This window comes from Trichoplusia ni, chromosome 5 (assembly GCF_003590095.1).
Source record: "Trichoplusia ni isolate ovarian cell line Hi5 chromosome 5, tn1, whole genome shotgun sequence".
In the NCBI taxonomy this organism is placed as follows: domain Eukaryota; kingdom Metazoa; phylum Arthropoda; class Insecta; order Lepidoptera; family Noctuidae; genus Trichoplusia; species Trichoplusia ni.
In genome coordinates this window covers 9,504,893-9,531,602 of record NC_039482.1, presented here as the reverse complement: position 1 = coordinate 9,531,602, position 26,710 = coordinate 9,504,893, and the positions used below count along the sequence as shown (strand labels likewise).

Genomic DNA, 26,710 nt, shown 5'->3' with positions numbered 1-26,710 from the left:
TAATAACCACATCTACTAGAATTTATAAAAAAAGCTTTAATTGATTAAATTTAACTCCATTAACTTAACTCCTGGTCTGTATAACCATTGCTATAGGTCATAATTCAATTTATTAGATAAGGATCGACCTCTTTCAGTAATTATTTAGCTTCGATAATATCAATAGTTATAATGATAATTATTGTTTGTATTCATTAATCCTAATAAAATAATACCTTGAAATAAATTACCTGTTTAATCTAAGAAAATTAATTATTACTTTAAAATGTGTTTCAAAAGTATAAATGTGATACCGAAAATGCGCAAGTGAACCGACAAATCTTAAATATTATCAAAATAAAATTCAAAATTAACGAATTTCACTCGCAACACTGTAAGTTCTGGACAAATAAGAGATAAATAATTCTTTATTATTTTTTTTTTAAGTACGACGATAGACTATTCTCTCCACTTTTCCTAACACATGAATAAATTCCCAAAAGTACGAAGCGAACCCGAGGGTCTGACTTGTATGTTCAGCAACAATTCAGTACACTGCTGGCCAAATAAATGTAGCGATTCCCTTTGTGTGACTCTAACAGAGTTTTGTATAGATGGCAGCGACACTAACTTTTACAGTGCTGGCTAACTGCAGGCTCCACAATGATGTTGGATACTTGGATAGAATACTATTAAAATTATATTTTTATTAACTTCATTTTATAAGTTTAGACTTTAAATTGTTGATTTGCGAAAGAAGGTTTATGACGTCCAAATTTAACCGAACACTGAAAATAAATTGTGAACAATATATATTATTTTGGGTTTCATTTGAAAAAGTGTTTTAACATTCTTTTGCATTAAGCAACAGTATTAATTTATTAAAAATCAGTCAATTTTTAACAGTACGAATTAAAAAACGAAAAAATATTGATTCGCCGCACCTCCGCCACGCGTTCTCGTGATTAAGGGCTCCGGTTGGGTCCGAAACTAGGAACTATCGCGATAGATAAGCGTGATTAACTCTTATAGTATTTGTTGTTATAGTGCCCACTGAAATACGACATCAGTCCCTTTAACGATTTATGAGATACACCCTGCTGACAGACGGGCAGACATTGGGGCCTCCAGTAATAGGGTTCCGTATTTATTTCGGCAAGGCACCCTAATGAAGATACCTACATTATTTGTATAGGATTTTACTCAAGAAAAATCAATTTCTGTACCTGAATTTTGCAGCAATGCAAATTTTAATCATTTTCATGAATTGCTTTTTAATAGTCTGTAGGCGTTTCGGGAAAACTTGCAATAAATTTATTTCAAAATAAAATTTCATTTAAACAAATAATTACTATTATTTTTATCCTTGTATCTAAAACCCTTTGACTGCACGGATAGCCGAGTGGTTGAGTTTACCAAGCCAAAGCCACAGTGCGCAACGTGTCGCAGGTTCGATCCCCGTGGAGGTCAAGCATTCGTGTGATCCACGAATGCTTGTTCTGTGTCTGGGTGTTATTGTACATGTGATTTGTATGTTTGTGAAATACGCCGGCGACACAAGGAATTAAAATCCTTACTGCGGGAGTAGTTTCTTAAAAAAAAATGGTTATTTCAACTCAAATTGAATAGTGTTCGGGTTTGTTACTGCGCATGATGTGATTTCCTATTAGATAAAAATCATAGAATATTATTAATGCTATGGTTGCAAATATGCCTGTATCGTGTTCTTCTTGTTGGAAATCCAAATAAATAAATGCATAAAACTCCTAACAACGTTTAAGTTTCTTACCCAGAATAGCCAAAGCATTACCCTAATGACTCCACCCACAGCTTCTCAAACAAACGTGTTGATAACAACGGACCAAATGTTCCCAATATTTGGTCGTCGCCACGTGCGCCACCAACTCGGAAGTAACGCCGAAGGAACACTCATCGATCAAGATCGCCTTCTGCTCATAACTAATTTAATGAATGCTACTAATGTTTTCTTGGTCGCAAGTATAAGGTGAGAGGTTTTAATAGTCATCTGTTTTGCGGAGTTATTAAGCGTGTTTGTATATAAACAGGTCAAGTATAAATGCAGTGGCTAAATATAAAGACATTAGAACCGCTTAAATATATGGCCATATCTGATTTGCAGCCTCGATTTTTATCAGAGGCAACAGAAAAATGCCATCTCTGAAACATTCAACTGTGTGCTATCGTGGCTCATCAGCCAAGACCTAGTGTCTGTCAACACAGACGGAAAGACGAACAGACTACGGCCAAAACGACAAGCGAAAGTAAAAAAGCTTGAAATAATAATGTCAAGATTGGATAAAATTTATTGATCAGAAATACTTCTTAAAATTAATGGAATGTTTTTGGAAATGATAACTAGTTATTTGATTCGAATACTTTTTTAATTGTGTTATTGCCATTGAAAACCGGTGAAAACTTGAAATTTTGTAATCTGACCATAGCTTTTTTAATCGGCAAAGTTCATAAATAAATAAAAAGTAATCTGACCAATTTATCTATAGGCTAACATAATAGGTGCAGAAAATAATACACAATGTACTCCTTTACATGAGTATAATACCATATAATAATAGGGTACGTTCAACGGTGCCTTGAAATATATTTAAACTTGTAATATTCCGTAGTTCATAATACCGACTTAGCTCACAACCTGATGTCAGAGCCTCGGTACATTATTGCCTTTAAGCTGCTTGCTCATAAGAGGACTAAGTACCAGAAGCTCTCTATGACGTCATATTATGTCCTGACGTCATAATACGGGATATAGACGGATTGTGTGACAGAGGATTACAGGGAAGTAGATATTCACTGATAGTGAAATTAACTCTATTGCTTTTGATATAGAGTGCAAAATTAATTGAGCTGTTGGTAGATTTGAATTCTGGATTCCCTAAGCTTTTGTTGGCAATCAATGATACATTTTTTCCTTTTGTTTTTACTTTCTATTAATGACGACAATCATACCAAGAAACAGCTAAATTTCTTATGCTGCATTTGTTATAATGATAAATAGATAATTTGGAGTGCAATTGAAAGGAAACACCAAATCGCATCTTGCGTGGCCGGTACAGTCAAGACAATCAAAGCTTACAGTTATGGGGAAGAAAATTTAAGCAAATATTCATTAATTGTAGGAAACAGAGCATATCTTGTGTGCTGACTGTATGCCATATCAAAATGGTTCCAAAGAGGATCATCTACCATTTTTGTCTCCAGCACGTTGGGGAGCTGTGACACCAGCCATGCTACGTCTCTGCTGTCCACTATGCCATCGTTTCTTCCATACAAACAGACCACAGGCACTGTCACAGCACTGAGGTTGTACTCCGGAGGCCGTTCACTTCCATACATCACCAGATTCTGCTCCAACCCGTAGTCAAACTTCTGGAACCTCTTGCTCCTCATGCTTTGGCCATACCGAGCCATGTTCCGTAGAGACGTTCCAGCCGGGAAGTGCCCAAACAAAACTTCTATAGTGTATTTTGTGATAGAACCAGGATGCAAGGAATACAGCAGCTCGAAGAGGTTCAAGTTGGCCCCACACAGCTTCGCAGTCAAGTAGGAAAGTTGGCAGAAGAATGCAGTGGTCTCCTGAGTGATGGCGCCATTCGCGAAGACTTCATAAAGACCTAACAAAGATAAAGGTTTTTCCAGCTTTTCTAGTGCCTGTGTTATGGTCCTGAACCCTGGTCCTCGCGTGTTGTAATGCCTGGTCGCTGGAGCCAGGGTTATCATCAGTTGCACCTTGTCGCAGTATCCCGGTCTTTCAGAGCACATCACATAAAATGTTCCACCTCCCTGAGAGTAGCCGATGTAGTTAATTTTTTCAGATCTTGTGTAATCCAAAATGTAGTCGATGTAGGCAGGTAAATCATATTTTCCAATCTCTTCGATATAGAAATCCCAGAATCTTGGATCTTTGCTTGGATTTAAGGTCACATGTCTTCGACCGTAATTGTTTCCGCGTACATTGCCGACCCAGACATCGTAACAGGTATTGGAGAGGAGGTATGCCAGTCCAGAGCTTGGTCCAGAGTCTATCCAGGCATGTGCACTTAGCAGTAGCCCGTGCATCAGCAGTATTGGCGGAGACCTGCTCTTGATGCAGTTCCTGGTTTTTGTGATCCTGAACATGGTAAGGATGTATCCGTCCTCTGTGACCACTGTATGCTCCTCGGATGGATACCCATACTTGCTGGTTAGCTCCGTAAAATTCAAGAAGGAGTCTTCTGGGTATCCCAAGAATGCCTTGGTGTTTTGACTTATAGGTAACCTTGGTGTCCGTACCATATTCCCCAGGGCGTCTGCTGCCGGCGATACGAGCAGAAAGCTCAGGATTTTGAGTATCAAGGCCTCGAAGCTCATCGCGCAAATTTACGAAACCAGGAATGTTAACGAATTCTTCCTGCAAGAATTATTTTCGGTCTCAAAAGACTAGGACAGAAATAAAAGACGGCACGTGTCTTACCGTCTATCGTATTTATCTGTTATATTTAACGCGCTTGCTGAATAACATAAATGATTTAATAATACTAATTGGAATTACACATTAATCAGAAAGATCACACATAATAAATCAGGTCTGACTAATAAGCGGTTGCTTATTTATTTTCAAGCAATTTTAATAATTACAGCCAACGGATATATGAACAATATTAACGTAATGCATCATAGGTTTTAACAATTATACGTGTGTGTGGCTAATAAAATATTTCGCATATTAATGGTCCATTTGCCTGGTAATATTTAGTGTGAATTATTTAAAATCATGAGTGAATCTATGCAGTCCCATAAAAGGTGAATAAAAAAAGGGGTTTTATTGAACATCGCCAATATTCGACTTGTCAAGTTAACAAAGCGTTTAAACTGTTCCCAACCCCCTCACAGTTACCAAGGCGATAATTACGTAGTTTTTATAAGACTAAGCTTGACAGACAAAATGGATCCCAATTGGCGCCCAACATGGGGCACACAAAAACCCTTACAAATAACACATATTAGAAGTGAGTTTCAGTTTCCGAGTATTAAAACGATCCAATACTTCGGAATCAGCCGAGTAACAATCGAGTATTCGTGGTAGACGGTCATCAATCATAGCCTTCAGTATTGGTTACATTACTTGAGAACATTCGCACCCTACTTACATGTATTAAGTGTATTTTTAATCTTATACTTAAGTAGTTGTTTTATCCAAAATATACTTAAATCAGTTTAGTATTTGGCCAAGAAAGCATAACGGATCGACAGTTGTTTTCACATGTTTAATATTTGACTAAAAAGGAAATAAACCCTACATTATAATATCGTTTTAACAACAAAAACATCCAAATGACACCAAAACAAGTATTTTCTTAAACTCGATGAATTTGTGGGATCAAATGGGACAGCTATTTCACATTAAATGAAAGATGAATCAACAAAATCGATTCAACCATTCCGGAGTTCTGAGGTAACAAACAAATAAAATAAATACATACGAATTGAGAACCTCCTCCATTTCGAAGTCGGTAGAAAAAGGGGACGAAAGGGTCCCGGAACCAGAAAAAAAATATTCATTTTCTTTAAACCGTTTTAATATGTAATACAGAAATTACATACTAAACGGAGGAGCTCGTGGCTAAGCTATAACCGCATAATGAACCGATCACAGGTTAAGCTATACTTGACGCGGTTGGTCCGTAGATGGGTGACCATCTTTGTCATAACGAGTTCCTCCGTGTTTCGGAAGGCACGTTGAATTGCGGGTCCCGGCTGTTATTCTTACATCTTTAACAGTCGTAACAAGGTAGTCAGAAGCTTGAAAAGTCTGACAACCAGTCTAACCAAGGAGTATCGTGTTGCCCAGGTAACTGGGTTGAGGAGGTCAGATAGGCAGTCGCTCCTTGTAAAACACTGATACTTAGCTGAAACCGGTTGGACTGGTAGCCGACCACAACATAGTTGGGAAAAGTAATACAGAAATTAAGGTCACGGGGGAAATTTGAAAGTTTTAGACCAGACCTAAATAGGATCCCCAAAAATAATAAACATAAAAGAAACTCATAAAACCTAAATCAGTTTTTGAATGATTATAAAGATACATAATTGGATAGATAATAATTTTCTTTGATCAATTAATAATTATAATCATTAATTTTCACGTTTCATATAAAATTGTTATTAAAGCTTTTAACACAAAATGAGTGTATTTGTGAAAACCTTAATTACTTTCTATTATTATTTGTACCGAAATCTTATATTGCGAAGATATTAAAGATTTCTTTTATCTTTTAGATTTATTATTATAAAAGAACAATTTTCTTACCTAATTGTTCTTGTATTTTTATTGCTTCTTAGGCACTTAATAAGTTGTAAGTATTTGATTAATATTTGACCAAAACTACTATAAAAAAGTTTGGCAGAAGAAAATATTTATTTACGTATTTTTTTTATTTCATGATATTAAAATATGGTAAAAATGAATGCTAACAAGTGACACAAGACTTTAGTTTTTCTGTTTCATTTTCATTTTTTTCAATACTTATCCAATATTGTTGGTAATTTATGTGATAGACTAATATATTTTTAAATCAAACACCTGCCAGTGTTTTATAAATCTCGTTCTTTTTGTAACTTGACGGTTCTTTTATAAAAATAATAGGTATATTTACGGAAAATAAATACGGACTTATTACGGCCCATTCTGAGAAGATTTCTCTTCTTCAGTAATGATTGCTTTTTCCCCTCTCCTTTGTTTGATTTCATATATTTTTCCCCTTACTTGGTCATTTCAATTTGCATTGTTCTCACTTTATTAATATGCATTCTTTAAAATACCAACTTCGGTGCGATGCACTCTCGCTGCATTTCTCTTAAAACAACCTCTGTTTTGCAGTTGTCTTGTGAATAATATTGAAATGCTACCATTTATTTATTCGTTTTATAACGAAAAAAAATAGTTTAACCTACATATTATTTGTGACAGTTGAATGGATCTCCGCCCGACCGCTTGCCGACAAAGGGTTTCAATGAACGTCATATTTATATCGAAAGGTTTGCTTATAAAGGATGTTTTTGTTAAAGAAAATATACATCAACATTTTATTTTATTCATTATTATTTTTTCAATCAAACAACAAGATGTGTTATGTTTGCAAGTATAATCAACGAATACGATTAAATGTGAGTTTATGCCTCCTTAAACTCAAATGCATAAATTGTTTTCACTTAATCTAATAGTTAAAAAAAAGTTTTTATATTACGCTTAAGCAATCAGTCTTTTATTTATGTCTTTGTGTAAAAAGACAAAAAAAGATTGTTTACCTAAACAAATGTAATACAGATCCATCAGTTGCTTAATTTTTTAATTAAATCACTATTAATAATGGAAATCTTTAAACAAATACTATTACAAACTCTGAACGGTATCCTCAAAAAATATCAACAAATCAATTTGTCACACGTAACTTTTCCGCCTCAAACATGGCGGACTCAGGAAAGAAAAAAACCTTTTGTCGACTTCTTAAAAAGTATCGATGCTCCCATATTTTGACAAATCCCTCTTTATAGCTACTTCGAAGGTATAAAAAGGTAAAAGTTTGTGTATCTGAATAACCTTTACCATATCTATTGTGTTTTGTACCGTCTCAACTTACTGAAAGAACCGTTTATGAGAAAACGTTCGAGAAAAAAGGTTTTTATATCAAGTGTGTTCGTGACACTACTATTCGTATTCAAAGTCAGATAAAGAGGAGAAAGAATGATTGAATAGTAAAAGTATTATAAATATTTTTTGTCAGTATTCTTAAGGCGAATATGTAGTTTGGTTGTAGAAAAAGAACCATATGAAGAAGATGTTAAGGTCAAAATCTATTGCATTTATCAGTCAGGAAAAAAAAGGCTAAACTCTTCTTTCGCATTTGTGTCTATACCTTACGGAATTTTATTCTGACCACATAAAATCTGCTACGTCTCCTGCACAAGTGGCAGATTTTATATTAACGATAACGTTTCATCAAAAAAGCATAAATACCAGGCATTTGAAAACGAAACTAACAAACAAAAAGTTAGGCCGTGGTAATTATACATGCTATAATTTACACGATTTTAATAAACTTCATCTATTTTTTGCGTCACAAAATAAACCGGGTCTAAGTGACGTGATTCAACTTTTCTTTACGTCGCTATCTTCATATAGGATACCTATAATAAGCTTGGTGTGGTTTCCAGATGGCACATACCTTGGGCGGCGTGGTGGTGTTGTGGTGGCGGGCGGCGGCGGAGTGCGCGCGCCGCGTGGCCTTGTAGTGCAGCCGCCGCAGCGCGCCGCCCAGCCGCTCTGGGGAGCCCTCGCCGCGAGCCACTGTCATGCTGCCGTCTGCACCTGGACACAACCATGCCATCATCAGACTCAATTAAAAAAAGTCTCTCACATTAGAAAACTGAATCTAAGTGTTGCCGGATCACAAAGATTCAAGTCAAGGATACCCGGACTCTGGAAAGCATTTAAGAATCACACTAATGCTTAATTATTAAAGTGAATGTATTTATTTATTGAATACGGCAAAAAAACAATTATTTACACTAAAAAAAGAGCATAGTTAAAAGATTAACATTAATTCTAGACATAAAATTAAACACAGTTACTCAAACATGCACTGATCTCGCAGTACGTCAAGCATTATGGGCACAACCCTTTTTGAAGATCAAAGTTATACTAAGTGAAAAAATTGAGAGCAAACACAGAACAATCAAAGTGACTCTTAAAAAATAAATTTCATAAATATTTTCTTTCAAAGAAGCCATTTGAGACCCTTACGAAACTTAAAAATAAATTATTCTTGATATACTTGCTTCCTTCTCTTTTAGGTTAATAAAATTAATATACCAAAGAAGAATATGATAGGTACTAGCCTGTCAAAACATAAAGCAAGTAGGTACTACACAATTTCGTCGTAACTTCCAAAATTTCCATTTTAAAATTTTCAAGAGTAACTTTTAGCAACTAGTTACCCGGTACCTAACTTCTTAAAATACACACTTGCTTGCAACCCGAACTTTTTAACTAACCGAACTTTTTAATTAAATTTCACGTTACTAAGTTACCGGTAAAACAAATACATTGTCCACATAGAAACTAAGAATATTTTGTTACAGGAAACATTAAATGTAGCTGTTCCCGTTTATATTTGTAGTCTTTGACACCTACATTTATTCCGCCATAAGAAATTACTCTAAAAATCAACGTTCCATAAGTGATACGACAGTTATCTCACGCGTATTTATCTGCTAGCTGTTACCCGCGACTTCGTCCGCGTGGTTAGAAGACATAAGTTATGATTTATACCTGCCCTGCTTTTCCACATATTCCTATGTATCTTCGCTCCTATTAGTCGCAGCGTGATGGTATATAGCCTAAAACCTTCCTCAATGAATGGTCTATTCAACACAAAAGAAAAGAATTTTTCAATTTGAACCAGTAGTTCCTGATTAGCGCGTTCAAATAAACAAACAAACTCTTCAGCTCTATGTATACTAAATAGAGCACAGATGGCCACCGATTTGTCAAATTCAACTCTCTCGTGCGGCTAAGCGTCACAACAATTCAGCATCCATTGACACTAGCTAGCTTTCCATCACCAGCGTCAAATCGGTTCCATGTTATCATAATTCAAAATTTAAGCTCTACCGGGAGTTGTACTGTGTCAAATTATATGAAATGTAATTTGAAGGATTACTGATTACTGATAAATCAAGCGAAACCTGGAACATTCACTAGACTACCGAACCGCACCTATGTAAATAGTACATATCAATTTAACAATCGTTTTATTAACTGCCAAAACGTGAAAATTATATACTCACTTAAAATGACGTGCGAAAAATTATCAGACTAATCATTACACAATTATAGTAGTCAAGATTGGCAGCCAATAAAACAATTAATTAAAAAAAAACCTACAATTAAAAATCGTTTATTTTTTAATGGTTTAATAGGGTTTATTATATTCACGTTAATAACGTTTACGCCAGATCCTCTGACGTTTCATGGCCGAGACTTATGAATAGAAAACATGATATAATTTGCATGTTACCTTTTAATATTGTATCGTGTAATAATATTATATCGTGAGTATATAATTATGAAATGACACCTAGTTATTTGTGTAACTTTTTGCAGTGTTTACTGATGGTTTTAAAGACTGCATTACGATTTTATACCGGTTATCTTAAGACAAATACTAATAAAAAACAGAAAAAAAATTGCAGTACAGATACTCCTTTATAGATTTTCGGAAAGTGTAATGATAGCTAGTTGCAAGGTTATCAACAAACAGAAAATTACAAAGACAGCTTGTATGCTAATAAGGCGAATAAAAAGAGAAATATTAAAAATTAAATTTTCGTTTATTTATTGGTTGGAAATGCGTTCTTAAAGCCTTTCTGAGATATTTGTTAATATAACAAATATTTTAAGTAGTGGTTGCTTTGGTTAGGTAGACGAACGCCATCTCAGTCTGCCCGTGACCATGATACCTGTAAAGGTGTCGAAACGTCGGAAACTAAAATCTAAAATTAATCCGCGTTAAAATCCGTAAAAGTAGAAATATTTTAAGCATAATAAGAGTATTTTCTCTCATATTTTTTTTTGTGAACATAATACTAAATATACACATTATAAAATAAAATACCGGACAAACCTGCGGCGAGTTCAGGGGAGGGTCGAGACGACTGGATTTTGGGAGCTTGGTGACGCCCATCCGCCTGAAACAAGCACAACAACCATTAAACAAACACCCTTTATAAACAACACAAAAGAAAAACAATTAAAAAATCACCCTTTATTAACAAAACAAATAAAAACAATTAAACAATCACCCTTACAAACGAATGAAAAACAATGAAATTTTACAAGAAATTACTGGATTTCTCTATAATCTTGGAAATTAATTCAACCTTTTGAAAGTACAAGGTTACAATTTGTCAAAACCACTTTCAATGTCAAAATGACTGCTACATTAATATTTTAAAAGAAAAGGACGCTTTAGTAGTAATTATTAAAGGTGACCGGGTGTAAGAGAGAAAGAGATGGTCGTACTATTTGAGATATGATATAAAAAAGCAAACCCTGCAAAGATAAGAAGTATTTGACGACCTCCGTGGTCGAGTGGCGTACGGACCGGTTTCAAGGGGTCGCTAGCTCTGAGGTCCCGGGTTCGATCCCCGGTCGGGTCAATGTAAAAATTCTTATTTCTACATTGTCTCGGGTCTGGGTGTTTGTGGTACCTTCGTTGTATCTGAATTCCATAACACAAGTGCATTAGCAACTTACTTTGGGTTCAGAACAATGTATGTGATGTTGTCCGCATTTATTATTTATACTTTTAATAACTACGAGTATCATCATACTACGAGTAATATTATTATGACAAACTTCACAATTTGTAAGTATGTTTGTTACTCTTTCACTCAACAATTACTGGATGGATTTCGACAAAACTTATTGTACAGATAGTTTATAGCCTAATTAACACAAAGACGCCATGGCAGACCCTCTGAAGCCTTACCACCAATAGCCAACATTGCGGCAGCGGGGCCTCGATAAAAGGGTTCCTTTTTCCCCTTTGAGTACAAAATTGCAAAAAGCAAGGCGAATATCATCAAACTCTAAATTACTGTGACATGACACTCATTCCAGCTGAAACCTCAACTAATACATTTTTCTCTAATCTAAAGCCAGCCAGTATAACTAGGGTTGCGATGCTATCGGGCGCTCCCACATGTAATACGTCACAAATGACGGCAGTGCCAACCCTAACACAACGAGCTCTACAAAGATAACCTGATTATTGGTCAGTCGGAAACTACAATGTACGGAAAAGTCAGAAGAACCTCTTTTAACTTAATACTTGCGTAGGATACCGATGACCAAAGAGATGTCAGCAAGCTCTGTGAAGCCCATTAGGGCTGATGCCTGGCTGGCCAGCAGGATTTTCAGAAAGGGTTACCGCGTACCCGGTATATGAAGGACAAAGGGGAGGACATTTGATGACTTCAGATCCGGAAGAAAAAACTATATAGTGTATCCAGCAACCAAGGAACAGAAAATCTAGACAAAAACTATGATAGGTTTTAATCCAGGTTATAAAGTATCTGTGTTAAGTACGAATCCATCCAGAGGTTTTGGAGTGATATCCAACCATCTAAACAAACTTTCATGTTTCGAGATTCAACAATCCCACTAATATAAATAGAATTCGAAAAATAATGATTGTATATCGCATACATTTGAGCATTTCGTCGTTTAATGTTTGCAGAAGTGCAATTCGCAATACCAAGTCATAAATAGTCAAAACAAACCATTCCTATTATAAAACATCTGAAATGAAATGAAATGAAATCATTTATTCTGTAAGTAGGATATATCATCACTTTTACATGTCTTCTTATTTTTTTTTGAGAACGCTGGAGTCGACATTTCCTATCTGACTACCCTGAGAAGAAATGTCGAAACAAACTCAAGGGGTCACAGTCTCTTTTAAAGTCCAGACAATTTCAATGCGAATAGATATGTATAAACCAATGCACGGTATTTTTTTGGACTGGCCTTTTGAAGAAAGTACCAGATCGATCTGAGCAAGGGAAAAAAACAAATAATCTCACTCAAATCGCCAGTTTGAGAAACTACAATTAACATATACCTGCATAAAGTTTATACTTACAATAGAATAAAATAAAAGCAAAAAAGATTGAAAAATAAAATAAAATTAATAATTCGGTAAACATTATATGCAGAGAGATATCTAATTTATAATCCCCCAACAAAACATAGGCCACCCTCACCTACCATAATTTAAAATACCTTCCGGCCTATTATGACTTCATAAATAAGTGCAACCAGCACCTATAACAGCAAGCCTAAATTTAAGGGACCAGGCAGCGCAGTAAAATATCTGAAACATTTGGCTATGAACGCCTACCTCCATAGAAATATTACTACGCGTGTCTAAAAGAGATGCCGCTCTACGCGCTGTATCGCCATCTTGCTTCCACAACTGCATTTGTCTTTAAAAGGCGGTAGTAGGATACTGTAACGTTAATTTGGCTCTTAATGGCCGTGTAATTAATGAAGGAATCTTCTTAATAACTGCGGATGCTGCGTCGGTTAAGTGTTGGAGTTACTGCGATGAGATGGGGAGTTAATAAGAGGAAGGAACGTTTGCAGGTGTTGGATACACGTGGAAATTATGTAACTAGTATTAAATTAGTAAGATCTTTATGATATTTAGTATTTTCTAATTATTTTCGTCATATGTCAACTATACACCTAGCAACGTTTAAAAACGTGCTTGAAAACGATCTATTTAAAAAAAAAGTCAAACGCTAATGAATTTAATCAATGTGTCGCGGGGTTTTCTCAAACATTCACGAATGTTTCACAATAAACCACGTACACCCAGGAACCCAAACTCACTATAATCATTCGTGGATCACCCAAATGATTGTCCTAGGGGGACCTCAACCACTTGGCTTATACGGTATAAGATAACTTTGAGAGCGCTAGTAAAAGTATGCGTATTACCAAAAACCAGAGAAGGTAGTTTGAGGACCAAGTGACCAGGGAGTTCTCAAAACCTTCCCAAAGTGAACGAAAGCATGTGCCTAGTACTATTCTAAATTAAAGTTTAAAGTTTATAGTTTAGTCCGATGAAGTAGCAGTAGCCTCCCATGGAAGAACACCACTAACAATATAAAAAGGTTGAAATTTCATTATCTTTTACTCAACTAGACCTTCTGTGTTCCCTCTATCACGTCCAATTGTTTGGGGTCAGTGTGACAGCGATTGACCCAAATAGGGTTAGTTGTGAACATTACGAGGAGGTGAGGGTCATCACGCGGCTCACTGGACACAGACACCAGAGCCACAGCAGTTATCATTATATAATCTGCTTCTATTGTAGCGATGTAGCGAACTAGCCGGCTGTGGGCTGTGGGCGGTCGCATGGAAATTATCTAGTTTATGAGCAAGATTTTGGACGTCGTATTATCAGTAGATTGGGGCAGAGGTGGTCGGTAGAATAAAAAAGATTAATTTATCCTTCATTACACACCACAATAGTACAGGATTCAAAAAAGATGTGGTATATACAGGGTGTCACAATGGGCGGTCCTTTCGCTTAGAGCGATCTTTTACAGACAACCTTTGGATAGACTTCATTGTTCATCTAAATCGTAGGTCAAAGGCGGCGCGCGCAATATTTTTAAGGGAAAAGAGTCCCTAGTTATACTTCTCTTACTGCCCCAGGAAGCATAAGGCCTAAGGAAACCGGGTAGACAAAAGGGTACGCAAGTCTTCAATTTCATTTTATCTGATTACTTAATTTTTTTTAATGAAGACATGAAAACCTACATGAAAAAAATATACGCAATGGATTTGCGTATGTCATATTTTCATTTACATTATATGCAATATATTTTTCCCGTCATATAACGATCACAACCTCCTTAAGCCAATATTGCCTCATAAACCCACATAATCTTAATAAAAATACAAACGATATCATATTGTATTATAGGGTCATTAAAACACAAAATTACATGTCATATTTTTAACCAGAATTGATACTGTAGAAGCAGAATGAGATAGCGCTACTTTTAACGTAGTGCTGTGTCTCGCTTCCACAAATGTAACACAAGCTTTAAGGTCCCATAGAAATAATACAAGGTTTGCTTAGTTTGAAACTAGATGGCGCTGTGTGAAAGTTGTGGAATATTATCGTGCAGACTCATTTTCCTTTACACAGCACTGACCAGGAGGTGCCTATTAAAATTGTTTTAAATCTCTTAGATACAGCAGTATCCCTTCATTCGTCGTTTCCGAGATAAAAGAAAAAATGCGTACTACCGGACTAAACACATTTTTTTGTCAATTGCTCTTATATGGTATAGAGAAAAATCATTCCTCTTTGTTTTCTTCGAAACTTTCCGAAGTTTCGAATCAGATAAATAAAATCGTGTCCGGGTGACCGGTTCGGGACGGACGGTCCGATTCCATGCTATGACCGGAATGTGGAAAACTATGGCACGGGAATGGTTTGGGCCCCAGAAATTGATATGGGAATGTCGGTACTATTAGATTTATAACGGTGCGGAATAGGACGACGCGTGTGAAAGAAAGTTGTGCTTTGAGTGCATGTGTGTGTACTAAAGTTATATAACCTAGTGATGTCGACGTTAGATTGCTAAGTTAAGGACCCAACCTAAGAAACTAATAATATAACAAGCATAGGGGTCCGGGTTCGTAGGCAAAAACAAACACAAATCTAATCGTATCAAAATAAAAAGTGGAGACAGTAATCAGACAGTAAAGATATTAATAACAAATTTTCCTTATGAACGCTTTTTAAAACGTATACTCGTTGTGACCATCTTTGTCACAACGAGTTCCTCCGTGTTTCGGAAGGCACGTTAAATTGTGGGCCCCGGCTGTTATTCTTACATCTATGACAGGCGTTACACGTAGTCAGAAGCTTGAAAAGTCTGACAACCAGTCGAACCAAGGGGTATATTGTTGCCTAGATAACTGGGTTGAGGAGGTCGGATAGGCGTTAGCTCCTTGTAATACACTAGTACTCAGCTGAAACCGGTTAGACTGGTAGCCGACCCCAACATAGTAGGGAAAACGCTAAGCCAATAATGATTTAATTTTAACGTCTTTTCCTCACATTGCTTTAGTTCAAAAGATAATATACAGGGAAAATGAAATTCTATATTAATTTAGTCGATGCAAAATTAAAATACATATTTAATTAATTTTTAATAAATAAAATTAACTGTATTTATCATAGTGGTTTGTATAAAAACATCAACTAGACAATACAAGTCAAGTGTAGGTAGGTTAGACCCGCCAAACTGAGAGCTATTTATAAATAGGCTACAAAATAGGCAGAAAGTCGGCTTCTCGTTAAATTTATGACAAATTTTTAGTAGTTGTCGTTATGAAGTAACATGCGATTTTCGTTCTACAGCTACCACGGTTCTGGATACAGCCTGGTGAAAGACACACAGTTTTTTTTTTAGCGACTCCCACACAACTTATTTAATCCTTGTGACACGGGGGGTTTCACAAACATACATACAACAGCATTCGTGGATCACACAAATGCTTGTCCTACGCGGGGATCGAACCCGCTGCACGTAGCGCAATGGGTTTGGCGTGATGATATTACTGCGTTAATAGCGGCCCGTTTTTACCTATCAGGTTACGCTTTGGTACGTAATCCATAAAAAAATAAGTTCTAAATCCTTATAGTGAATCCTGAAAACAAATATCTGTAACATTCACATTCACATCACGCTTCACATTAAAGTTCCATACAACAGTTCGCACATGAAACACAGCAACTATTACCATACATATTAACAGGGAACGTCGCGACACATGGTTGTATGGTGTCATAAATCGTGCGGTACCAACTATATGCTACAAAACATTCGACTGCACGGAGCCACGGATAGATCAGTGGTTGAGGTCTCCACGCCAACCCCGCAGTGCGCAGTGTGCGACGGCCTTCGATCCCCGTGAGGACAAACATTTGTGTGATCCACGAATTGCTGGGGAGTTTGTTGCGCCGTTTCTTCTCTCACAACAAAAGCACTTAGGAAGCGGTGAAGGGTGAAACTGGGTGCTATCCAATGTAATCTAAACTTCAAAAAATGCTACCTAGTAGCCTAATTTGAATAAATGACTTTTGTTTTGATTTTGAATACTTATTTTAAGTCTGGGTGTCTTTGTGTATGTGTCAAATATTCAGCATAAATCAGTATTTTCGGCAAGGTTGAGGCCTTAGCAATTTACCTTTATACAACTTACCAATTTTAAAGAAACATTAGGTATAATAGTGACTACTTAGTATTTGTGGAAAATAATAATAAATCTTACATAAATAGGTTTTGTTTTATATTAATTATTTAGTTGGTATTTAATTTGTTGTTATTTTGTTTCTTTAATGTTTAAATATTATAAAATAACAATTGTTTTTGTGTTTGGTGGGATTGGCGTTGTAACCTCAACCGCTCGGCTATCACTCACTCTGCGTCATTCTGTCCGTTGTGCTGTCAAACGTTCTCATTGAGAGGGTTTGATGTTGCATCTCTTCAGATGTCGCTTTTGGACATCCTCATACGGGAGGAGTTGTCCGCCATATTTAAGTTGGCCCAGTATACATGTATACTTACATTTGGTACGTAGGGTCAAACGAGGGTCGCTATGCGGGATCCCTTTCAACTGCCACTCACAGATTTTAACTGTTTAATTCATTTTAATTTTCTAAACTGATTAGTAACCTCTCGTAGAAAAATTTTGCATTCCCAAAAATAACCCTTTTCACCCTCAAAACTTTTAAAAGGCTCGACCGATTTTTGTCATACTTACATACATATATCTAAGAACTACCACATAATCGATCTTTATTACAAAACAAATTAACTGAAATAGTTCAATCTTTTCGGGATCTATGATACCATCGACAGACAGACAGACACGTCAAACTTATATCGTTTTTTCTTAAGGGTTTAAAACAGAAAACAGCTGGTTAAGTGCAAGTTGGAGATATTGAGGTTTCCGCTAAAATAGGCGAAAGAAAAACAAATTGGTTGGTTGACAACAAATTTATAACCTTATCATCATTACTTAAAGCTGATCTTAAAATAACACATTATTGTGATCACTGAATACTCAACACGGGCTCTGTCGTCCAAAAATAAGAGTTAGGTGGCTTATTATAACTACTATGTATAGCCCTCCTTATCGTTTTCGATAACGGCGACGCTTCGCAATACACTTCCTAGCGTAAGCCCTGATGTGACTGGCTAGATCGACTTTGGATCTAAACACTCGTTCGCAAGCGCTGCAGTATAGTTGACCCGCAGAATTGAGAGTATAGGTGTACGAAAGAAAGAAAGAAAAAACATTTATTCAGTACGAACACAAAGACAGCACATGCATGAGAAAAATAACAAAACGAAAAGGAACAACATAAATTTAAATAAATAATGGAAGAAAGAAAAAAAAGGAGACAAAATAAATGATAACTAGGTGTACTAAAGGTATGCCCATGCCGTAAGTGTAGCCAGCTCAGCATATGCTGGACGCGGGGAGCCCAGTGTTGGTCAATGCGGCGACATACTTAGGCCCCGTGGTTAAACCATGGTAAAATAAACCCGCTTAATCTTAGACTCGCTTCAACAGTTCTTCGCCTAATAAAACCGATACACACGATATTTGATTACATTACTCGCTGCGACCAATCATCGCAGTCGAAGCTCAATAACTAAGTTTACACAATAATGTTATCACAATTTTATTGGATCAGCCCACTTTCATTTCGCACTCCTTGTAAAGACAATTCTGTATGAATTGTCACTTTTATTGTGAATAGACATATTATATTAATGCAATAATCTTCTTCTGCGTAACTAAACAGTTTATTAATTGAAATCAGAATGGAACTTTTAAGTTACAATAAACTAAAAATCTATAAAAAAATATCCTGGGCTAAAAGCTATTAAACATTACAAAATATTTTTAAAAGTACATAAATTACTTTATTTATTAAAGGAATAAAGGGGTATAAATTACATACACCGATCCTTGAGCTTACCGGAGCAAGCACAGCTTAACCTTCGTTATCAATGAGCATTCTTACCTACCCAAACTTACCCATGGGAATTTAACAATCTCAGATACAAAATTCTCGTGGCACAAAACGGCTACAATACTATCTATTTTATATAACAATGTGTGACAAGAGTTGTCTACCCCTATTATTTTTTTACTTGTTAATAATCCTTATCAACACCCAAAATGCCCGAGAAGTAATTTATATGACAGAACAACGTTTGCCGGGTCAGCTAGTATTATATACGATCATATTCAGCAACAATTTTCCAGAATTGTTTCCTCAATTTCCGAGAATGTGTGACATTGCGATTGAACGCCTGACCCATATCACTTTCTAGTGAAAGGAATCGTTTTATTACAAAAAATCGCTACATTTTTTTACTAAATAAAACTCCCGTACTTAAGAATTTGATACTTGTGTCGCGGAGGGTGACTTGTGACCCGCACTTAGCATACGCATTTGGATCACAAAAACGCTTGTCCTATGCGAATCCGCGATTCGGCGCGCGGGTTTGACGTGATGAATTTAGCCTCTGGACTATCCGTTTATTCAATTGTTTAATTTTAAAGAATTTTGCCTCTGTTTATCAGATACGCATAAAACACCTCTTGACTTTAAAAAATGTATATCTATGGTCACTATGTCATATAATAGAAGACAAAACGCGATGTATAGCAACGGTTGGCATATTACTATACCCTATTTGTACGGGCCCTCAAGGACGAAAGTCCGGCTCGCTCTTCACCAATTATTTTCATTTATTCAACACGTGTCATTCCTTAAAACTTACAATAAAAAAACATCTTTATCATCGCAGATATACTTAAAATACATAAAAACGTGACGGTTTTTTCCAACACCTAAAAAAGAAGTTTCACTTCAAAAACGCCGTGAACTCTCATAATCTAACTAGACTAATGCAATTTTATTAATTCCTGAAGAAAATTGCACTTCTCCGGAACGTTGGCATGCAAAGTGCAGGATCTAAAGTAGCGTTCTCCTTGGACCTTTTTGCTTGGAACCTTTTCCTAAAAGAAATATAATGCGATTTGCGTTCCTTTTTAAGAAAGTGAATTCTTGAGAGGTAGGAAATTATGTTTGAGCATATTTTGCTGGCGTAAATAAGATAAAGCTTGAAACGTCGTTGGGAGTGGGCGCTGAGGCTGCGTTTTAAGCTTAACATATTTTATTGGACTTATTATGATCACCAAAGAGCAATTTCGAAATAACGTAGAATAAATCTTGGTGACACAAGTACAAAATCCGTGTTTAGATGTTATATCAACACGTTTTCAGTTTTGTTTTTAAGGGTTTTTATGTAAAGATAGTTAAAAAATAAATACTGGAAGAAGACACAAATATAGAATATATTTTCATGACATATCTTGTATTAAAAGATTAAATAGAATCCGGAAGCTTGACTGCGAAATACTCTTTAATTTTTAACTGTCAATCTGTCCTGGTTTTTTAGATGCAACCTGGTGACAGTCATACAGACAGGCACGGGTGCCTCAGAGATATTTGACGACCTCCGTGGTCTAGTGGCGTACGCACCGGTTTCAAGGTGTAGCTAACTCTGAGGTCCCGGGTTCGATCCCCGGTCGGGTCAATGTAAAAAATCACATTTTCTACATTGTCTCGGGTCTGGGTGTTTGTGGTACCTTCGTTGTATTTGAGTTCCATAACACAAGTGCTTCAGCAACTTACTTTGGGTTCAGAACAATGTGTGTGATGTTGTCCACATTTATTTTATTTATTTATTATATGATGGTTCTGCTTTTACCTTTTGAGTACGAACCCTAAAAATGCGTCAAATATAACACATGAAAACTTTTTGTTTTATTTTACCCTTTCAAACTATATTTCCTTAATTTCTAGAACCATTTTCCAACGTTACAAGTTCAACAAGCCGTCAAACTATATCACTGAGCATCTAACTAACATTGACGACGTCACAACTCTCTCGGCAAAGGACCCTCTTAAGCGGTGCTTATAATTAAGGACCTCTTGGGGGAAATTATTTGACGGGCGGTTTAGCCCTTAAGGCTGATGCATAAGTTATGGCGGACAGATTGTGGAGTATAGAGAGGTTGTGTTAGTTAATAGACTCTCTATGTTGATACTATGTTGGTTAATTAATTATAACCTTAAATGAAGACACATATTGGCTTGTAATAAATTGAGGATGATTTTTTTGTAGTTGAATTAAAGGCTTTTTTTTATCTTTAGTGATTTAAAGTTTGCCTAATTATGAGACCATGACATCTTTAATAAAAAAAAAATCTACAAATTATTATTAATATTATTTTGGAATTCGATTCATTCTTTTTTTCTTTAAAATTATATTATAGACTATACCGGAGTCCTTAATCATGAGCAGACGCGGCGGGATCGCGAGTCCGACTCGCGATCCCGCCGCGTCTCCGCGGACTCCAGTTGGGTCCGAAACTAGTCGGGCTACCCCGATAAATACGCGTGAGTAAACCGTAACATCATCTAATATTGAATCAGTCTCACGATAGTTATTATAAAAATATTATAGACTAGCTTTTGCCCTCGGTTCCGCCGGCTACAAATCGAAAGGTATTCGACTCGGACATGAATCGGTATAAAAATTATCCTATGTGTTAATCCTGGCTTTAAACTATCTGTAAACCGAGTTTCGTCTTAATCTGTTCAGTTGTTTTTGTTTGAGAATAAAGACCCAGTTATCTATACATCCAAACTTTCGATAATAAGCGTAGGGATTCAATATACATAATATTCCTGAACAATTCGACATTTATGAACTTCCTTTGAAGCATCTAAGATTGTATTCACCCATCAAAAACTCATCTTAACAATTATTGATAGCTATAGGGTAAAGACGGTCACTTGTCAGAGCGAACAAGTTTTGACAGGGGCCCGGATAACCGGCCGAATACCCGTAAGAAACTACGGAGTACGGCTATGAAAACACCGGTCCAAGGGTTAATTGTATACCCGGGCAGGTAATTGGAAGGGTGTAGCCTGTATGGACTATTCTATGTAGTTATTATGATAAAAGATGACGTTATTAGCCCCCGACGTGAAAAAGAGGGGTGTTATAAGTTTGTCGTTTATACAATACTAGCTGTTGCCCGCGACTTCGTCCCCGTGGGTAGAAGGTATAAGTTATGATTTATACCTGCCCGGTTTTTTTCACATTTTCCATTGTATCTTCGCTCCTATTAGTCGCAGCGTGATAGTTTATAGCCTAAAGCCTTCCTCGATGAATGGTCTATTCAACACAAAAAGAATTTTTCAATTTGGACCAGTAGTTCCTGAGATTAGCGCGTTCAAGCAAACAAACAAACAAACTCTTCAGCTTTATATATTAGTAAGTACTAGCTGTTGCCCGCGACTTCGTCCCCGTTTTTTTTTTACATGCCCTATTTTTTTACATTTTCCATTGTATCTTCGCTCCTATTAGTCGCAGCGTGATGGTTCATAGCCTAAAACCTTCCTCGATGAATGGCCTATTCAGCACAAAAATATTTTTTCAAATTGAACCAGTAGTCCCTGAGATTAGCGCGTTCAAACAAACAAACAAACTCTTCAGCTTTATATATTAGTATAGATAGATAGATGTGTCTGTGTGTTTGAGAAGACTTGATAGTTTTCTCTAGCATGCAAGGCGTTGTCTCCTTCTGCTTAGCCCTTTTTTCAAACTGTATTGGGCTACTATTGCTATCAAGCTTACTTGATGTTATTTCGACAACCCATTTAAATTACCACTCAAGAAGATGGTTTGTTATTAGTTCGCTGTGTCTGTCTGTGGTTTTGTAGCTTTCGAATTGATGACTCGAATTTTTGATAGAAATAATAATAAGTAATGGTTACGCTTAAAGCAAACGTATATGTGAGCAAGCGTCAATTGAAAGTTTGTGAAAATATTTAGACATTTGTGACTCTGTCACGCTCAAAAAATTGGAGATTTTTTTATATAATTTGGTATGAGTTGACTTACACCTTGCATTAACACTACACCTTCCATCCGCGAGCAACCTAGCAGATCGTGGTAAGGTCTTGATATAGACATATTATTAAATGTAGCATACATTATTAACAATAACTTTACCCCTTTCATGTTGGCGCTTAGCCGCAGTCGACACAGTCATTAGCATCGCAAACAGACCACCTGCCTCCCATACAATACTCTTGTCAAATATTAGTTGAGATTTCTATCTCATCGGGTGCGTATTTACATCGGTATGGTCACTAAACAAGCGATTAATAACCTTATTCATTTTTACGACTATGATTTATATTTATTACTTTTTTGGCAGCCTATTTATGCGGAACTTTCATTGTGAAATGAAAAATAGAGTAAGTTATTTTCCAAAAAAAACTGGATAGCCATCAAATAACCGTACCAACTGCTGCTTAACCTCGAACCTTGAGTACCGATCCTTAAAACTGAGGAGTAACCATTTTTTCCCACTTGTCCCTCCTCTCCACTAAAACTTGCTATAACATCGGCATAAGACATTACCTAGGAGTATATTTCCAGGAAGAAAAATACTTCTTCACGTGGCGCGTCGCATCCAATAACTAATCGCAAGTTACAGGTAAGTACCGCAACTCTCTGCAGTGACTGGCCCCTAACTAATCTCAGAGGTATTCCTGTGCTTGTGACGTCACAGCTCACTCAAGAATCCCTGCGCGTCACTCGAGTAAACTCTGTCGATGCGAGAACATCTGTGAGAAGTTCTGAACCCAAGTGTTTTGTATGAAGAACTTTACATGCGCAGCTGGTGAAGGAAATTGTGTGGAAGACATCATGATGTATCTAAATCTAAATCTTTAGATTAAGTTGAAAATGATCAGGTAAGGATTGAGAGACTGTATGTACAATCATTAGACAGCCGATCGTAACCTAAAGAAAGTAAGGGAACCAATGGTTATAGCAAAAAATCTTCTTATTTTGATCTTATCGAATATACACCGTGATTTTTTAGTCGTCTTACAAAAGCAGCCCAGTTCATGTATCCGACGTAAAATACCCCTAGGCGCGATTTTTTTTTTATCATCAACTAAGATAATAAGTACGAAGAAAATTATACAAGATAAATCTGAAATATACTCTTAAAAATGATAAAATTGCCGCCGCCTGCGCCCCTCACCATTGTTACAAGGCTCGGACCGCGCTAGCAACAGAGCTGTGTTTCTAAAAAACTACGAATTGCATCATAATATTGAATAAAAATTGCATTTTTTTTTTTCAAATCTCATAAATACCTATTTTTTTATCATGAACGTGTTCTAGTCATTGGATACATGAACTGGGCTGCTTTTGTAAGACGACTAAAAAATCATGGTGTATAGATGTAATTGAGAACATATATAAAAGTCGTCAACTTATAAACAAAAAAAAGAGCAGCATAACAGTCTGGCTGTAGGTTCAAAAACTCTCGCCTACGCTCATGCCAACTGCAAAGACTTTAAAAATACAGTATCCAAGCATCAGTCATTTCAATGGCGGTACAATATAAACTAAAATATCAATTCCAAAATTATCATATTCCCGCTAGTCGCTAACCTCGGGGCTCCACACGCAGACTCGTCTAACTAAAAGCACTTTATGCTATCATGTCGCGCACAATTCGATCCGCCGCGCCGCACCGCGCCGCGCTGTGGGGCCGCACCAGGGCGCCTGCACCACACTCAACCATGGAAGCTATTGAACTATAGATCCGCCATGAGCCACCTTATGAAGTCTAATTAGACTATCGTTTTGAGTGCACGGATAGCCGAGTGGTAAAAGACAGCTGGCCAAACCCATGATGAGTGACGTGTCGCGAGTTCCATCCCCACGTAGGTTTATAATTTGTGTGTTCCACGAATGCTTGTCTGTGTATGTCTTGTCTTAAATACCTTGGTGTTAGAGACGATCTTAGAAAAAACAATGACATATTTAAAAATAGCACTGGCGATGCATAGCAAAATATTAACCTTAGGTGACATAGCTTACATGTCACCCAAGTCTTACACGCATCATATTCGCTCATCTCGATCGAGATCCGCAATCAAATTCCATCAATATTGTTGATTGCGATACAGGATTGATCGTCAATCTATTTTGCAACTATAGATTGATCGTGTAGGTACCTGGCGGTATGTATAGTGGATAATGGAGATATATAATTATAATCTGTCAGTTGGTCAAGATGTTAGAGTCCCTGACTGCTATTTCAAAGGTCTTGAGTTCTATATACCCAGATTTTACAACCATTCAATCCATAGTTGAATTTTTCGTTCAATCTCAAATGCTTTTTCAACTAAACTGATTTTCATAACCGTATTTAAATTTCCAGTCCAAAATATAGTTTGAAAACTAATATGTTTGCTTGCCCCACATACTGGAATAGATATTACATTAAAACTATCAGTATCCATAACACAATTCCTACAACTCTCGCTGTTTTAGTGGCCACACGGCGTCGCGAGGTTCACTTAAAAGCATTTTATATTATTACAGCGTATGGAATTCAATCTAAATGGAGGTGGGGTCTCACTGTCAGCGGGTATTCTGTAGGATATGACATTTGATCTCTTTGGATTCGTTAACTCGAACTTGACTGAATTTTCCTGACGAAATAAGAAAATCGAGAGTCAGATTTGCGGACGAATGCTTTCGCAGAATTATCAATTAAAACTTCGAAAAAACGTTGTCTTTTCCATGGCAGCCTAATAAACCTATCAGCCTAATAAACACATCTGTGTACGTTTTAAACGGTCTAACTATCAAGGTTCATAAGGTACGGCCTGTTGTCAGACGTAAAAAAAGGTGGTCTCCGTGCACCCTCTAGGTGCGTCATCATTTAGAACGCATTGCATAAACAAATTAATGTCCAATTAAAAATCCGAAAGGCCAAAAATCTTTTTTCCAAAAACACCATTAGGTAGGTACTTGTTGCCGAAAATTGTTTATCTTTGCAAACAAACTGTATTCAAAATGCAACCCCCGCTTACACAAGTTGTAAATGCCTATATAAACTTCCCCTTACCTCGCTCCAACATTATTTATTTAACCTTACTCGTTATGATCACTGTACACGAGGTACGCTATGTATTTGACGTACGCTACGTATTTCACGAACGTTACGTATGTATTGTAAACGTTGGCAACCAGTTAACGGTTTGGAACGTTTTAACTTTGCAAATTAATTTGAGTTCGGAACTCGTTACCTGGCGAGCTGACGAACTGAGCTTGGGGTGTGACATGGTTTATGTAAGGGATTGTTTGTGGTATTGTGATGGGCATCCAATGTGGTATGATTTATACATGATTAGCAGTTGCCCGCGGACCATACAATCGGGGTAAAACTACCCAGGTAGTATCCTATATACCATGATCTGTGTACATACCAAATTTTGTCTATATCCGATAAGAGGTTTTTTGCGCGAAAGGGTAATAAACCATCTGTACTTACAAACTATCGCGTTTATTTTATTAGTAGAATGATGAAATTGTGCATGCTCTGTTAGTTGTAATGCTTTTGATTTAATTATCTTTTATACTAATGTAATTAATTTCCAAACGATTGGGCCTGTAGTTGATTTAAATCCCTACAATTATTACTTAGTTCAATGAGCCGCTAGTAGAAACATTTCGTTTTTATTATAATTAAGCGGTCAAGCTAAATCAAAGATTAACAGCCATATTATGGTGGTCACACGACTTCATTTTATTAAAACTATTTCAATAAAAGTTTCAATTGTTTGTAGTAATAAAACTAGTTCGTTAAAACTTTATTGCCAAAGCAATAACAAAGGTAGCAGTCCCAAAAGGTGACAAAGCCGTGAACAACTCAACCCTATTCGCTGAACAAAGATCAAAGGCGTCCCTAATACATTAATTACTTACATTAATATTCAAATCACCTCGTTCACAATACATCGCCGCCACGTGAGGCTCACACAATGAACACAAACATTGATTAAATGAACAATCGCGCCCGTTTGTACAGTTCAAACGGCTTGTAGCGCCTGATCAATTTCTCATAGCAGTGTATTGTTGACGGGAA

At 36.5% G+C, this 26,710-nt stretch overlaps 2 protein-coding genes across 5 annotated transcripts in view; both read right to left on the bottom strand.

The window, feature by feature from the left end:
- The window catches only part of LOC113494407, a 187,635-nt gene that overhangs the window by 93,070 nt on the left and 67,855 nt on the right, over positions 1 to 26,710 (bottom strand). For 3 of the 4 annotated variants that reach the window (XM_026872725.1, XM_026872727.1, XM_026872728.1), the window contains exons 1-2: positions 10,680 to 10,799; positions 8,220 to 8,362 (exon numbers count right to left, since the gene is read on the bottom strand). In XM_026872725.1, the coding sequence (XP_026728526.1) occupies positions 8,220 to 8,348 (129 nt within the window). In that variant the 5' untranslated portion in view covers positions 8,349 to 8,362; positions 10,680 to 10,799. Of the gene's footprint in view, positions 1 to 8,219; positions 8,363 to 10,679; positions 10,800 to 26,710 lie in introns of those variants that run through there. The other variant, XM_026872726.1, reaches the window with a different exon arrangement.
- LOC113494408 (lipase 1-like) lies at positions 1,566 to 5,295 on the bottom strand. Its single transcript, XM_026872729.1, has one exon. It carries the CDS (start codon positions 4,363 to 4,365, stop codon positions 3,094 to 3,096), a length of 1,272 nt encoding a protein of 423 aa, XP_026728530.1. The 5' UTR covers positions 4,366 to 5,295; the 3' UTR covers positions 1,566 to 3,093.

Bases quoted from the DNA above. Each gene is read 5' to 3' on its own strand.
- LOC113494408 (XM_026872729.1), bottom strand. From the start codon at position 4,365: ATGAGCTTCGAGGCCTTGATACTCAAAATCCTGAGCTTTCTGCTCGTA.